The sequence below is a fragment of the Zalophus californianus genome, chromosome 1 (genome assembly GCF_009762305.2).
Source record: "Zalophus californianus isolate mZalCal1 chromosome 1, mZalCal1.pri.v2, whole genome shotgun sequence".
Taxonomy (NCBI): domain Eukaryota; kingdom Metazoa; phylum Chordata; class Mammalia; order Carnivora; family Otariidae; genus Zalophus; species Zalophus californianus.
In genome coordinates, this window is record NC_045595.1 from 2548982 (window position 1) to 2564385 (window position 15404).

At 61.8% G+C, this 15404-nt stretch overlaps 1 protein-coding gene across 4 annotated transcripts in view; it reads left to right on the forward strand.

Moving 5' to 3' along the window:
- The window catches only part of NFIC (nuclear factor I C), a 69798-nt gene that overhangs the window by 47696 nt on the left and 6698 nt on the right, over positions 1-15404 (forward strand). For 2 of the 4 annotated variants that reach the window (XM_027582936.2, XM_027582935.2), the window contains exons 7-10: positions 6977-7102; positions 8775-8959; positions 9621-9768; positions 11713-11798. In XM_027582936.2, coding sequence (XP_027438737.1) covers positions 6977-7102; positions 8775-8959; positions 9621-9768; positions 11713-11798 — 545 coding nt within the window. The remainder of the gene's footprint in view (positions 1-6976; positions 7103-8774; positions 8960-9620; positions 9769-11712; positions 11799-15404) is intronic. The other 2 variants (XM_027582937.2, XM_027582938.2) reach the window with 2 other exon arrangements.

The window sequence follows — 15404 nt, forward strand, 5'->3', positions numbered from 1 at the left end:
GCTCCCAGGGTGCGGGAACCTGGGGGTGGGGGCTGGAGCCGCGGAGCCTCCTGGGAATTGTAGTCGCGGGTCGGGGCGGGGGGGGGGGTTGTTCGTCGCTGCAAGTCCGGGCTCTCGTTTCCGAGCTTTTTGGTTCCGCTGAGGCCAGGGTGAGCGGAGACTGTCCCTCGTGCGACTTTCCTGCCCTCTGCCCGGTAAGGCCTCATCCCCGTGGGGTTCATCGCGGCCTTCCAGTATGGACTCGGTAGCGCTTCTGATCAGCAGGGCAGGGCGCTTCTTCCCGGGGTCGGCCTCAGACCCTTATCTAGAGGCTCTCGTGTTCTTAGGGGATTCTCATCCCCGCGGGGTCTTCGCGCGTGTGAGTCCAGTTCTCTCCGAGCCCCGTCGCTTTTCCCTCGGTGTCCTTTCCGGGGAGATCGTGTCCTCGCGCTCCTGTCTTCATTGGCCCTCCCCAGATCGGGGTCCTGTTCTGCAGGGGTGGCGTTTCCATCGGCGCCCTTCTGTGCAGCGCTCGCTCCCCACGGGCCTCCTCCAAAGATTCCCCCCGCCCCGTGGGGTCCCCGTCTCCACCGCGATTCCCCTCCGAGGCGTCCGAGGTTCTGCTCTGCAGCGGGTCGGCCTCGGGGACGCTCGCGAACTGGTGCGCAGGGCGGCCGACGCGCCTGCCTTACCCTGGGCACGGCGTCCCTGGCGACTCTTAGATCTTCAGCGGGAAGCATCACACTGTCCAGACCCTTAGCCCTTATCAGGGGTTCACCCCACGGATTAGCCAGGGGTTGCCGACCTGGACTCGGGTGCACCGGCCCGTACAGCCTCTGGGGAACCCACTTCTCTGAGCCTGTTTCTTCGTCTGTAAAATGGGGTTGTTAATACATGCACTGTTCCTCCGAGGTTGTTTTGGGGATTGAGTTAATGCATTCGGTGTCCCTAAAACAGACCTGGCACATAATACCCACCCAGTAAATCTTAGGAGTGGTTTGCTTGTGTCTTCCCCCTTTGTCCCTCCTCCCTGGCCCCCAAGGGCCAGCTTTCCTATGAAACTCTGTTCAGAGTGTCATACCTCCAGGATTCCTGGAAAGCAGTGTTAACATTTCAGTTAAGAGAGCAGGTTTAGACGGAAGAGAGACTGGGGTCTGAAATCCAGCCCTGCCACTGGCTCGCTGTGGGGGCTGTGTAACTGGGCAGGTGACTTGACTTCTCTGAGCCCCAGTTTCCTTATGTCCCAAATGGGGTTGATGAGCTAACTGTTCTCTCCTGGAGTTGGAAGGAGGAAAGAGTAGGATGTGCCTAAAGCAACTCTCTGGCACATGGTAAGTGCCCAGGAGGCAGTTCATTGTTTATGTCTTGATACAATTCCCATCTCTACGAGTCAGTCTCCAGCTCATCTGGTTGTACACGCGAGCCCCAAGGGTCCTCCCTCTTCCACTGCGGTGGCTCTCAGAGCTGGTACTTTGGGAGGATCTATTTATTATAGACCCTAATTTATGGGTCGCGGTGTCTCTGTGGCTCTCTCTGTGCATTCCCCGTTTCTGTCAGGTTTGCCTCTATAAAAATCCTGTATTTAATAAGCTTTAAGTTGATTGTGAGAAACAGAAAACCCAAAAGGACAGGACATTTCTCCCGAAAGTAAACATTCAGCCATCAGCAACCCTGGACATGGATGTTGTGCAGGACTTAGGCTCCTGCCTTATGCTCCAGTGAATATGGTTTTCTTTCCCACCTCGTGGTCCAGGACAACTGCTGGAGCTCCAGCCATCAGGTCTACTTTCCGGCCAGGAGGAAAGAAGGGTCAAGTATGAGCATGTCCTCGCTCTTTAAGAATAATTCTCAGAAGATGCACTTACCTCCTTTGCTGATCTCTATGCCCCTGAGTTGGTCCTATGGCCACACTCTGCCCCAAGGGACTCTGGGAAATGTCATCTTATTTTCGGCAAGTATGTGCCCGTCTCAAATTTAAGGGTTCTGCTACTAAGGAAGAAGGGTAGAGCAGATATTTGGAGACCGTTAACTTCTGCCCTGTCACTTACTGATTGAGAAGCCGAAAGCACTCCTCGTCGGCTCTGTGATTGACAAGACTATGTATAAGCTATACATTACCCCTAGAGGTGGAGGACAGCCTCTGTGATGTAGCCACAGCAGCCTTGAGAGGAAAAATTATAGTCTCAAGTCTATGGGTTAGAAAAAGAGAAGGGATGGACGTAAAAAACCTAGCTTTCAATGCAGGAAGCTCAAAAAGGAAAAAAAATTTTTTTTAAAGGAAGGAAATGTTCTCGAGGGTCACCGGACTGGAGCTGGGTCTGAACTTCCTGCCTTGAGCATGAAGTGGCAGCCGTGGGGGAGGGGGAGGAACCCACACCCGCTCCTGTTGTGTGCTGGGGAATCGCGGGGCGCAGGGGAATGTCAGAGGGCATCTGTCCCCTCTAGCCTCTGTTGGTTGCCTTGGGTGATGGCAAACTCGCTTCCTCCTGTGGGACCCTCGGTATAACCCCCCCAGCCCCGCTGTGACCCCTGCTGTGTGTCCTGTCTGGGCCCCGCAGGAGCTCCCAAGCCTAGTGGGAAGATGGATTCCTCTCTTCCCCCGCTTCTTCCTCTTCCTCCTCCTCCCCTCCCCCTTCTGCCCGCCCCTCCCCTTCTCCTCCTCTCTCTCCTCCCTCCTCCGCCTTCGCCCCTCCTCCCTCTCCTCCCCTCCCATCTCCTCCCCCCTCCCCCACTTTCTCCTCCTCCTGGCTTCCTCCAGCTTCCTGTCTAGACAGCCCCCAATTAGCTGCTCATTAAGGGGGCTAAGCTGATTAGAGCACTGTTCCCTTCCTCTGCTCTGGGCACAAGGGCAGCGCTCAGCTAACGGCCCCCCAACCCCAGCATCCCTTATGGGGCCAGGGGGGGGGGCGCCATGTCAGCCCCACCCAGGCAGCATCCGCGCAGCCACACCTCTCAGGCCTTTGCCCTCTCTGTGCCCAGGTAGGAGTGCCTTTTCTCCTCCTGGCCACCCCCTCCCAAGGCCTTCCCTGATTACCCACCCACGCGGGCCAGAAAGGGGCACCCTCTGCTCAGCTGCCAGACTGCTTGGTTCTTGCTGCTCCAGGGGCCCTCCAGCAGGGGGTGTAGGCCCCCCACACATGCAGTTAGGATCCAGGGTGAAGCAGGCAGCTCCCTTCTCTCCCTGTCACGTGTTGGGGGGCTTTGTCCACCTCTGTGGAACTCGGGGCGGCAGGAGGGGTGCAGAGCGTGGCTGGTGGAGGTGCAGTGGTTAGAGTCAGCCCCACCACTTCTCTGCTCCGTGGCCTCCAGCCGGTGACCTCCCATCAGGCACCAGTGTCCACATGTGGGGGTGACTCCTGTAAGTCTTGCACGGGGTAGCTGCGTGCCCTGCCCACGATCTTGCAGAGGGCCCTCACCTGGGCCGCTCTGCCCCCAGGGGACTCCAGTCAGGACATCCAGGTTGTCACCGCTCTGGGGAGGGGCTCCCAGCACCGCGGTGGTGGGGCCGGGGATGCTGCACACCCCCGCAGTGCCCCGCACGCCCCCGCGGAGAGTCACTGGGCCTCACGTCCCCTGCGTCACGCACGCTCACCAGATGATGGCTGGTCTTGGCAGAGCGGCGCACCCCCGCCCATCACTCCGCCTGCACACACCGCAGGGGGCCAGCCCGCACGCGCTGGGGCCCGGGGAGCCCTGGACGGTGGAGCTGGGATGGGCTTGTGTGTTGAGCAAGTGGATACACATGCAGGTGGGTCCACTTGGTGGAGGATGTGCTTAGACAGGTGCCAGACGGAGCGGGGGGGGGGGGGGCGGGGAACACGAAGGGGGGGCCGCAGGCTTGTGTGCTCAGTAAAGGCGGCCCTTCTCAGATGGGGCACAGACCTGGCGCCCGGATGGGAACACAGAGGTACACGTGTTGAGCAGCAGGATGCCTGCTCGGACCTAGGGGTGGAGGCCATACCAGCAGTGTCCTAACTGGACGGCAGCTACTCAGACAGGGGCATTGCAGGCAAGTCTGCTGAACCACTGAGGGATGCCCGGATGTGAGAATTCACACTCAGGGCCTCCGGTGGCCTGCCCAGCAGCACGGAGGGCTATTCTTTCTTGCAGGGCCTGGGGTCAGTCTCCCCCCTTCCTCCCGCCTGCCCTGGTTCCCCCAGGCCCCATCTCAGGAAGCTGTAGAAGGGCCTGTAGAGATGTGCTGGGGAGCAGGGTCCAGCCAGGCTCTTGCCATCCAGGACAGCCTGTTCTAGGAAATCCTCCTAAGTGAGCGCCTCCCGGCCCTAACCTCGTTCCCACCAGAGCCCCGCAGCAGCAGGGATCTCACACACACACACACACACACACACACACACACACACACACACACACACACACACACACACACACCAGCAGCAGGGATCACACACACACACACACACACCAGCAGCAGGGATCACACACACACACACACACACACCAGCAGCAGGGATCACACACACACACACACACACCAGAGCCCCGCAGCAGCAGGGATCACACACACACACACACACACACACACACACCAGGGCCCCGCAGCAGCAGGGATCACACACACACACACCAGCAGCAGGGATCACACACACACACACACACACACACACCAGCAGCAGGGATCTCACACACACACACACCAGCAGCAGGGATCACACACACACACACACACACCAGCAGCAGGGATCACACACACACACACGCACACACACCAGAGCCCCGCGGCAGCAGGGATCACACACACACACACACACACCAGGGCCCCGCAGCAGCAGGGATCACACACACACACACACACACACACACACCCCAGGGCCGGCTGCCTCCCCGCAGCAGCAGGGATCTCACACACACACACACACACACACACACACACACACACACACACCCCAGGGCCCCGCAGCAGCAGGGATCACACACACACACACACACACACACACACACCCCAGGGCCCCGCAGCAGCAGGGATCACACACACACACACACACACACACACACACACACACACACACACACCAGGGCCCCGCAGCAGCAGGGATCACACACACACACACACACACACACCCCAGGGCCGGCTGCCTCCCCGCAGCAGCAGGGATCTCACACACACACACACACACACACACACACACACACACACACACACACACACCCCAGGGCCCCGCAGCAGCAGGGATCACACACACACACACACACACACACACACACACACACACACACCCCAGGGCCCCGCAGCAGCAGGGATCACACACACACACACACACACACACACACACACACACACACACACACCCCAGGGCCCCGCAGCAGCAGGGATCACACACACACACACACACACACACACACACACACACACCCCAGGGCCCCGCAGCAGCAGGGATCACACACACACACACACACACACACACACACACACACACACACACACACACACACCCCAGGGCCCCGCAGCAGCAGGGATCACACACACACACACACACACACACACACACACACACACACACACACACACACACACACACACACACACACACACACACACACACACACACCCCAGGGCCGGCTGCCTCCCCTCTGTCCCATCAGCGCCTCCTGTTCCCTGGGAAAGCTTGGCTGCCAGGCCCAGGACCCACACCGCGTGTGTTCAGGGCTGGCGACCAGGGTTGTAACAGCAGAACCAGCTGACTGCCCTAATGGCCATGGGGGGCTGGTTCCCAGATCTGGTTCACCAAGGCCGGTGGAGGGACCACGGGAAGCAGGGCCCAGCGGTGTGGCTGAGGGAACATGCCCCCCCGTCACGGCGCACGCGCGACAGGAGACCCCAGAAACCATGACAGCAAGCCTCAGGAGGGAGCGGCTCTCACCAGGGCGACTCTGCCCAGGGACCTCTGTGGCTGTGGCTCGGGGGGCTCCTGGCATGGGGGTGGGGCATGGCAAGGATGCTGCTCGGCCTACAGCGTGCAGGATGCCCCCCCCTCCCCGGGGAATGACCCGCTCTGACGTCAGCAGTGCTGGGTGGGAGGGAAAGCACATCTCTCACCACGTCTGAATCCACTCTGAGTCTCAGTGGGTGTGTGTCACTCTAAATTATATTTTTAAAATAATTTCTAAGCATATCTATCTGCAGGCCCCATATCCCTGAGATTCTGGTCGCAGGGTTGGAGCCAGGCCCGGGAGTCTGCACTCGTCACCCTCTTCCCGCACATCTAGGGGACGGCAGGGGTGGGGGTGCTGGATGGAGGGTGCAGGGGGCTCACCTATTTCTGCAGGGCCCCCGTGTGCCCAACAGAGGCCTGGTCTGCCCCCGTCGGGACAATGGGGACACCTGTGCCACGGTCTCTGTGGAGTCTTTGCGGGCCTGATTTACACCAGTCGTTCATGGAGGGAGGTGCCGGGGGCTGAGCTGGAGGCTGTCGGGGTACCGGAGGGCCAGGGGTGCCCCAGGCAGCTGGGGAGGCGGTGAGGCCCCTCTGCTCGGGATTGCCGCAGGTCGGGCAGGTGCCGGGCCCTGACCTAGCAGCCATAGTGTTCTGTCTCGCTTCATCCTCACGATGGCCCCACAGGGAAGGTTCTGTTCCTCACCACAGTGAGGATGAGGTCTGCACACGCAGAGCCCCTCAGGGCCTTGTCTGTGTCCTGCCAGCTCACCTCTGCCTGATGGGGCTTTCAAAGGGACCCTGTGGCCTTCTCTCCAGAGCCTGGCAGCCCCGAGCGGACCTGTGTCTGGAAGGAGAGAAGGCGGGAGCCAGGCTGTGACGTCCAGGGGCCTCTGTGGGCACCATGCTCCTCGTTCCGTGGGCCACATGACCCTGTGCGGCCCCTCTCTGTGCTCAGAGCCCCGATTCTCTGTGCTCGGAGCCCCGGTGTGCGGCCCCACCATGGACAAGTGGGCTCCCAGGCCCTTGGCCCCGGGGTGCTGGAAGAAGGAAGGGCCAGGATCTGATGCCTGCAGCCCTGTGACCCTCTGGCTCCTCCCACGCAGGCATCTCGTCCCCGGTGAAGAAGACAGAGATGGACAAGTCCCCGTTCCACAGCCCGTCACCCCAGGACTCACCTCGCCTCTCCAGCTTCACCCAGCACCACCGGCCTGTCATTGCCGTGCACAGCGGTGAGCACGGGGGCCCCGGGCAGGGAGGGCGGCTGGGGGCTCTGAGCAGGCCCCCCTCAGCCAGGGATGTCCCACAGGCCATCTGACCATGAGTCCTGTCACCGCGGTCTCCCGGCCAGGTGAGAAAACCTGGAGGTGTCATGGTACAGAGCGCCTGGCCCTGACTCTGTCCCTTGGTGTCCCCTTCTGTACAGGAAGGAGGTACAGCCTGGGCTTGTCCCTCAACCTGCTCGCCTTATCTCACACTCAGCTCCTGCAGGGTTGGGAGGTCCCCGAAGGGGGTGGATACACACAAGGCCACCCGGCTGATACAGGGGCGCCACGTGAACAGGAGGGAGACCCACTCAAGCAGCCAGTGGGCATGCGCTGAGCTGGGCACAGTGCCCCTGGTTCTGTGTTTGCTCACCTGGCAGTTGGGGCTCATAAACGTTACCCCCCACCCCGGGACTGTGCTTAGGACCGAACGAGCTAAATCAAGGGCTTGAACATCTCCGGGGAGCCCGTTGTTACGATGATAACACTTTAGCTGCGCACAGGGGAGACACACGTACAGGGAGGCAGGTAAAAACCAGCTTCGTGCCGTGGTTTAGACCACGAGGCAGCGGCCCAGGCCCACAGCTGCCGCTGTAAGTAAGGTTCCACAGGTGCGTGGCCTCGCCCACCCGTTGACACGTCATCTGCGGCAGCTCTCGGGCTGCAGTGGGCAGGGTCCAGTAGCTATAGGAGAACCTAGGACCTGAGAAGCCAAAAGTACGTACTGTTTGGCCAGGAGCTGGAGAGAGGGCGGGGGGACTGAGCCGTAACAGAAGCAGGGCTGCCTTTGGGGTTGGTGGAAATGTTCTAGAATGACGGAGTGAATATACAAAAAGTCACTGGATTGTTTGGAGAGGAAAAAAAGCAAATACTACATGGGCACATTACTCACCTGTGAACAGGAGCGAGGCGCCCACACAGGGGCCAGACCCTGAGGCCACGACGCTCAGGGAGGGAACCAGACACGGAAGGCCACACGGGGTGTGAGTCCACGTGGGTGACACGTCCAGAACAGGCTCATCCACGGACGGGAAGGGGGCTCGTGGGGGCCCGGGGCTGGGGCGGGGGTGGGAGAGTAATGGCTGATGGGGGTGGGGCTGCTTTTCGGGATAATGGCAGTGTCCTAAAAGAAACCATCATGGTGGTTGCACAGAGAATATGCTAGAAACCAGTGAACCGTCTATGGAAAGAGCTAGCCGAGCCTTGGCTTGGGCTCTGGGCTGTGGGGCCAGACCTTCCCCTGGGTCTGCCACCTGCTTGCTGTGTGGTCTGGGGCAGGGGACATAACCTCAGAGAGCCATCATGTCATCCTGTTTCAAAACCAGACGAAACCGGGGCACCTGGGGAACTCCTTCGGTTCAGCATCCAGCTGTTGATCTCAGCTCAGGTCTTGATCTCAGGGTTGTGAGTTCAAGGCCCACATTCGGCTCCACGCTGGGTGTGGAGCCTACTTAAAAAAAAAAAAAAAAGGTGGAGGTGATAGCAGAACCCCATGGGCTTACGGTAGACGTTCTCAAACTTGGGCGTGTAAAGGGCTGGGTTTTGCTCTGTCATTGGGACCTGCACCCACAGACCCAGTCGCTGGGAGACCGCGCCCCCACCCAGAGCCTCCACTGACTACCCCTCCTGGTCTCTGCAGGGATCGCCCGGAGCCCTCACCCATCCTCGGCCCTACACTTCCCCACGACCTCCATCCTGCCCCAGACGGCCTCCACCTACTTCCCGCACACGGCCATCCGCTACCCACCTCACCTCAACCCCCAGGACCCGCTCAAAGATCTCGTGTCGCTGGCCTGTGACCCAGCCAGCCAGCAGCCTGGACCGGTGAGTTTGGGGGGCTTGGGCCTCCCCTCTGCCCCACAGGGCTGCCTGCCCACACATGGCTCCAGGGGACCTCCCCGGGGGGCCTGGCACATCACGCAGCCGTCCTGGGCAGCCCTCCGCCAGGCAGCCTCTGTTTGAAATGGTTTCGTGGACGGCAGGGCCGTGTTCCCTCGTCTGAAGTGCCCGGAGCTGGGCCAGATCAGAATGAAGGCTTTTCCGGGTGTTGGAATTGACAGCACACAGTTTACCCAGATTCACACATGGTCCTGTGGCCTCAGCACAGGCCCACCTTTGCCAAACCTCCACAAAAGCTTTCAGTGTTCAGAGCCTTTTGCATTTTGGAGCTGTGGGCGAGGTGGTGGACGAACTCGTCCTTGTAGTGGACAAGGGGAGTGTACAGCCCCCGTGGGTTCAGATGTTGTTCAGGGTGAGGTGGTGTCTCGTGGAAGGAGCAGACGGGTAAAGAGTGGCTTAAGGAGGAGACGCAGGGTCCCGGGATGCTTCTGGAGGCCTGTGGGGTCAGGCGAGGGGGCGGCAGCGGCACCCACCAAACTCGCCTGGTCACGCCAAGCCTGGCCCTCCCCCGGCAGGGCCGCCGACGGCCGCCCGAGGCAGAGGGGGCGCCCGCCGCCTTAACCACCTGTCTCTCTGTTCCTCCCAGTTAAATGGAAGTGGTCAGCTCAAAATGTCCAGTCACTGCCTTTCTGCTCAGATGCTGGCACCCCCGCCCCCTGGGCTGCCGCGGCTGGCGCTCCCCCCTGCCACCAAACCCACCTCCGAGGGAGGAAGCACGTCGCCGACCTCGCCCTGTAAGCACTCGGGAAGCGGTGCCCGTGGCAGGGCGGGCGTCCCTGAGGGGCCCCCTCCCCTCCCCTCCCCGACTGCTGGGGTCAGGGGCTCGGGCCCGGCCTGCTGGGTCCCGGTGAGTTTGGTGGGTCCCCAGGTAGAGGCCCGGGGGGCCACGTGGGGCCAAGGCAGCCTTAGGGAGTGGCAGGAGAGGGCCAGGGGGGTGTCTGGGGTCCCTGCGCGCCCGCTCCTGGCCTCTCAGCCCTCCGTGCGATGAGCAGGTGGCGGTAGGTGAAGATCTCAAACCGGTGGCCCTGGGGGCAGACGGAGCCCTCAGGTATCTTTTGTTGATGGAAAATGATAATTTCTTGTTGTCTTAAGAGTCAGGACAGTTCACAGGAGAATGTCAGAGTTCTGGTCTCTTGGCAAAAAAGAAGGCAGCCACCGTGGGCCCTGTTCCTACTGGTGACCCAGGCTGGGCCACGCCTTTAGATGGGACAGTCACCACCTGCCCAGCTGACCCTAGACGGCCTTGAGTTGATTGCCTTGCCTTCTAGAACTTTCCACCCTCTGGATGTCGTTCCAGATGACCACTCGCTGGCCCCTCATGCTTCCCCCAGTCCTGGGGTCCACCCCCATCAGTGGTGGCTCTGTACCCAGCCTCTCCCTGGACCCCAGTGCAGGCTTGGGTGGGCCGTCCACCCTCCTCCAGGCTGCCTCACTCTGGGCCGCCGGCCTCGGCATCCCCCGAGGCCATCTCAGTCTGAGCAGATGATCTCAGAGACCCCAGACCTCTCAGTCTGCCCCTCACACTCTGAGCGTCTGTGTCACCGCACCTGAGCGGGGGGGCCAGCAGCTCGCCCCCTTCCCCGCAGCTCTGCCCCCCCTGCCCATCCAGGGCCGGCCAGGACCCAGGGCAGCTGTATGAGCAGACAGGCTTTCTCTGAATGCCAGAGGCAGTGCGGGGCGCTGCGTTTGAATCCTGTCTCTGCGGCTCACTGCCCGTGGGTCTTCACGGAAATGTCCTTGCTCTCTGAGCCTCCCGTTTTCTCAGCCATAAAATGGGACAGAGCGCTAAGTCTAGGGTGGTGGGGAGCGAGGGGAGGAGCTAGATCGGGGAGAACATTAAACTCCATGCCAGGCACAGAGTAGACAGTAAATATTAAATAGGCTGGGCAGAGTACTCCCTGCTCCGCCCACTCTCTCGTCTGTAAAATGGGAGTAATCCTCACGTTTGCTAGGTGGGGGCCTCTGCAGGTCCACGGGCCCAGGAATTCCCTCTGCTCCTGCACCCGGTTTTAACGGCCTGTGCAGCCTGCCCCCCTCCTCCCGCCAGGGCCCCCGACTCCCGCGCCCCCCCCCCTTACCCCAGCCTGGCTGATCCCACGCAGGGACGCAGGGACCCTCCCGCCACCCCGGGCACAGCCTGGCTGAGGCCCCCAAGCTCCCCGGCAGCCATGGGCTGCGAATTATTCACTTGCCAACAAAACGTAACTGGTGGGATGAAAATCTAACTCTTAATGTAAACATAAACATAAATGTGTGCATGCATGCGTGTGTGTGTGCGTGTGTCTGCAAACACCCGGCCTTCCCTGCACAGTGTCCAAGAGGAAGATTAATAAATAAAGCGCCCTCCATAATTCATGGCGCCACGCACGGGATGCAGGCCGCGGGAGCGGCTGGAGCAGGCAGCGAAGCACCCTGAATAATTCACAGGCGGTTTCTGATGATGAATCTTTCATCTTGTGCCTTCCGTCTCAGCAGATGCCCCGCCTGTGTGACCCCAGGGCCCGACACTGTGGGCTTCCCGGGGTGCCCGGATCGGCTGGGGAGGGCAGCAAGCTTGGAGGCGCCGGGTGCTGGGTGCAAAGGCCCGGCTGTGTGACCCTGGGCAGCGGCCACCCTCTCTGGGTGCTCCCGCACAGCCCCCTTCGCTAACGGGCTCTCGGTCTCTCTCCTCCCCGCAGCCTACTCTACGCCCGGCACGTCCCCTGCAAACCGTTCCTTTGTGGGATTAGGACCAAGGGATCCAGCGGGCATTTATCAGGCACAGGTAGGGGCCGAGAGGCCGGCTGGTGGGGGGCAGGGAGGGGCAGGGCAGAGGGCCCCGCCTGGGTGCGCAGGGAGAGGCCGGCCTGCTGGTCCCATGCCATCCCTCCAGCTGCACCCCTGGCACGGTGGCCCCTGTGCATGGCAGGGGGGCCGGCTCCCCGTACCCTTCCAGGGCCTCGAGCCCGTGCCCGGGGACGTGGTACGGCCCCCAACCCCGCTTGCCACTTCCCAGCGGGAGACGCTCACGACAGAGCTGCTGCGAGGCCGGGGCTGTTACCACCCCAGGCCCATTTGTACAGATGGGAAGACTGAGGCCCACAGAGGCGAGGGGATTTGCCCAGGATCACACAGCACGTCAGCCCAAGCTTATGACCCCCAGCCTTTGTCCCCTTCCATGCTGCTGGCCAGAGGGAGCACGAAAAAGGGAGACAGAGGGTGGCCGTGGACTCTCGGACTCCAGCGGCAGCTGGGGAAATGGAGGCAGCCCATGGCCGGGGGTGGGGCCTCCCAGCAGAGCCCGTGCACCCCCACCCCAGGCTGCAGTCCGAGATGTGGAGAGGGGAGCTGCGGAGGCGGAGTCGGCATAACTGTGGCCAAGGGTGCACCAGGGCCAGGCGAGGGGGAGGGGCCGGGGACCAGACCAGGAGGCTCAGAGAGGAGGAGCGAGTTGCCTGAGGCTGCACAGCAGTGGAGGGCAGAGCCCTGATGGGTCCAGAACTAAGACTCGTGGCTCTCAGCCTCCCAAGCAGGGCTGGGGTCTGAGTCTGTGCTGCATGCTGGCTGGGAGTGTGTTGGCAGGTGGGGGCTGGATTTGGGAGCCCCCGCTCCCCAGTATGTGTTGGGGAGGGGGTTATAGGATGTCAAACAGCCCAAAGGCAGTGCCAGGCACTGCAGGCTCTCCAGTGCCCAGATGTGCAGAGAGAGAAGCCCGGGGCTCCCCAGCATCTCCAGATCGCCAGAGCCACAGAGCATGGGCATTTGTGGGACCCGGGGCCACAAGTGGTCCCTCCAGTAGCTGGGGGAGGGTTTCCTGCAGCAGGGCGTGGGCAGGGATTGAGGAGGAGCCAGAGAGGTGGCTGCGTCCCCCCCATCCTCAGCTAAGACCAGAATCAGCTGGGGACCGTCCTGGGCAGACCTGGTTGCTGCTGGCTCGCAGGGGCCACGGGGAGGCCGTTGCTCTCCCTCCCTGCCCGGGCCTCGGCAGTGAGTCCTGGGGCCAGGAGGCCAGGGCTCACGCCTGGCACTGCTTTACCCACTCTGAACCTCCATCTCGTCTTCTGGCCTCACACACCTCCCAGGGGGAGCATTCCTTCAGGGACCAGTTTTATCTAGAAAGGGCACCCAAAGGCAAAGAGACTGCCCCGCATACCCTCGCAAACCCCAAATATTAAGCGTTCTGCCTTGCGAAGCTCCAGCCAGGATCCAGACAGGAATCGCTTGGTCAGGGTGCCCAGCAAGCTGGGGCAACTCCAGGACTCCCCTCTTTGGGTTTTGGGTACCCCATGGCCACCCTCTGTCAGTCCCAGCGTGGACACTCCTACTCCCCAGTGCTCTGAAGCCTTGCGTCTCCTCTCCCGCCCCTACCCCATATCCCCCCGCCTCCCGCACAGGGGGAGGCTGGGAATGTCCTAACTGCTTCAGAAACCAAAGGTAATACACAGTGACCAGTAGGAGGCCTTGCCTGCTTAACTCTTCTCCGGGCCCCCAGCCCCCTGCCTCACCTCTGCATTATCAACCTCTACATGGGGGTCCCTCCCCCCAGCAGACGTCCTGAAAGAGGAAGGGGGCCGAGGCAGGCCTGGGCGTACTTTGGTTCTACGTGCTTCTCATGGCCCCCTCTTGGCCAGTGGGCCCCAGCTGGTGTGGAGGAACCTTGGGGAGGGGGCACCCAACCCCCTGCCTGGGTAGGAAGGGGTTGGGGCTGGTACAAAGGCTGGCCAGCAGAGGAGCAGGCCAGGGGTGCCCAGGCAGGGGGCTTGGCACTGACAGAGGCTGGAGAAACAGTTGAATGTGGGCTTTGTCCTGGGGGCCATGGGGAGCCATGGAAGGGTTTTGAGTGAGGGGGAGAGGGGTACAGCCAGACCCGGGAGTGAGAAAGAGCTTTCTGGGGCTGGTGTTGCTGGGGCACGTGGGACATGGAAGGGAGATGCCAGGTTGGTGAGAGGCTCCCAAGGGGGCCTGGGCTGTGGGAGAGGGGAGACCCCAATCTGGGTGAATAGGGAGGGCAGCTCTGGGGGAGCCCCTGGCAGCGCTGCCGTCAGTGGGACGGTTGGCCCCAGTTCCCTAGTGGGTCAGGCGCCCCCTCGCTGCTCCCTGCAGACCCTGCTCCCCCCCTCCTGGAGCCCCCATGTGAAGGGCTCAGAGCTTAGAGGCCTCTCGCGTGTCACCCAGTCAGCACTTGGCCTTCCCCTGCGTTATTCCTGGGAGGTTTGCTTTCCTCTGGCCCCCCAGTTCCACCCCCACAGCCGACAGCAGCTTCTTCCCCTCCCCACACCTTCCATCTTCTGTCTTCCTCTCCCCCACATCAGCGCCCCTCCCCAGCCAGTATCCCCTCCCCCGTCAGCATCCCCTCCCCCAGCAGTGCCCCTCCCCCCGGGTGCCCCCGACCCTGGTCAGTTCAGCTGATCTCCCCCTGGTCAGTTACCGACTTTCTTCGTCTCCCCCATCAATCCCCCCGAGTCCTGAGCCATCCATCACTTTGGTCCCCAGAGTGGGGAGCCGTGGGCCCATACACCTCTGCTCCCTCTCCGATGTGATGGAATCCCACCCCCCACCGCCGTTGAGCGTTCTGTACCAGGCTCCCTTCTGCCCAGAAACACATGACACCCATCCAGCAGATGAGTAAGCCAAGGTCCAGAGGGGCTAAGCCACATGCCCGAGCCACACTGATGGCTCCAGCCAGGCCAGGGGGAGTCCAGAGCTGGGACCTCACCGCCCCGCCTCCAGCACCCCCAGCAGCCTCCCCCTCAGCTGAAGGGGAGGGTGTTAAGTTACTGGGACCAGAGGCCTGTGAGGGAGGAAGGAGGAAGGGCTGAGGGGAGGCCACCATGGGGGAGGGTCACGCCCAGAGTCTGTCTGGTTGCCAGCAGAAACCAGACATGAGGTAATGGCCAAGATGAACTTGAACTTGGCTGGAGGTGGGGGCTGGGAGCCAGGGCGCCAGTTCATTGGGATGGCCCACGGGGCAGCCTGGTTGGAGGGGCACAATTGATTTACAGCAGGGGTGAGGGACAGCGCCGCCCCAGCCTCAGTCAGGGGGCGTCCCCAGGCCGGCCCCGTGCAGGTGGATTGGACGCATGTCCAGGGAAAGGGCGTGTACAGCGGCTTCCCTGTGGAGACCCAGGCTGGAGCTGTCCCTGAGCCTGAGCCCCAGGCCCCCTATGGGAAGTGGAGGTTGTGACCCCTCAAGGGACAGGCTAGAGGTCAGACCTGGGCAGGGGCCAAGCAAGGGCTGGAACGAGGCAGGCCCGAGTTGGAATTCCACTCTGGCCCCCTGTGCTGATGGTCTTAGGCAAATTCCTTGACTTCTCTGAGCCCATATTTTCTTCGTTTTGAAACAGGGTAGTGGGGGGCATAGTCCCTCCTTCATGTGGAATCGTGGGGCGGG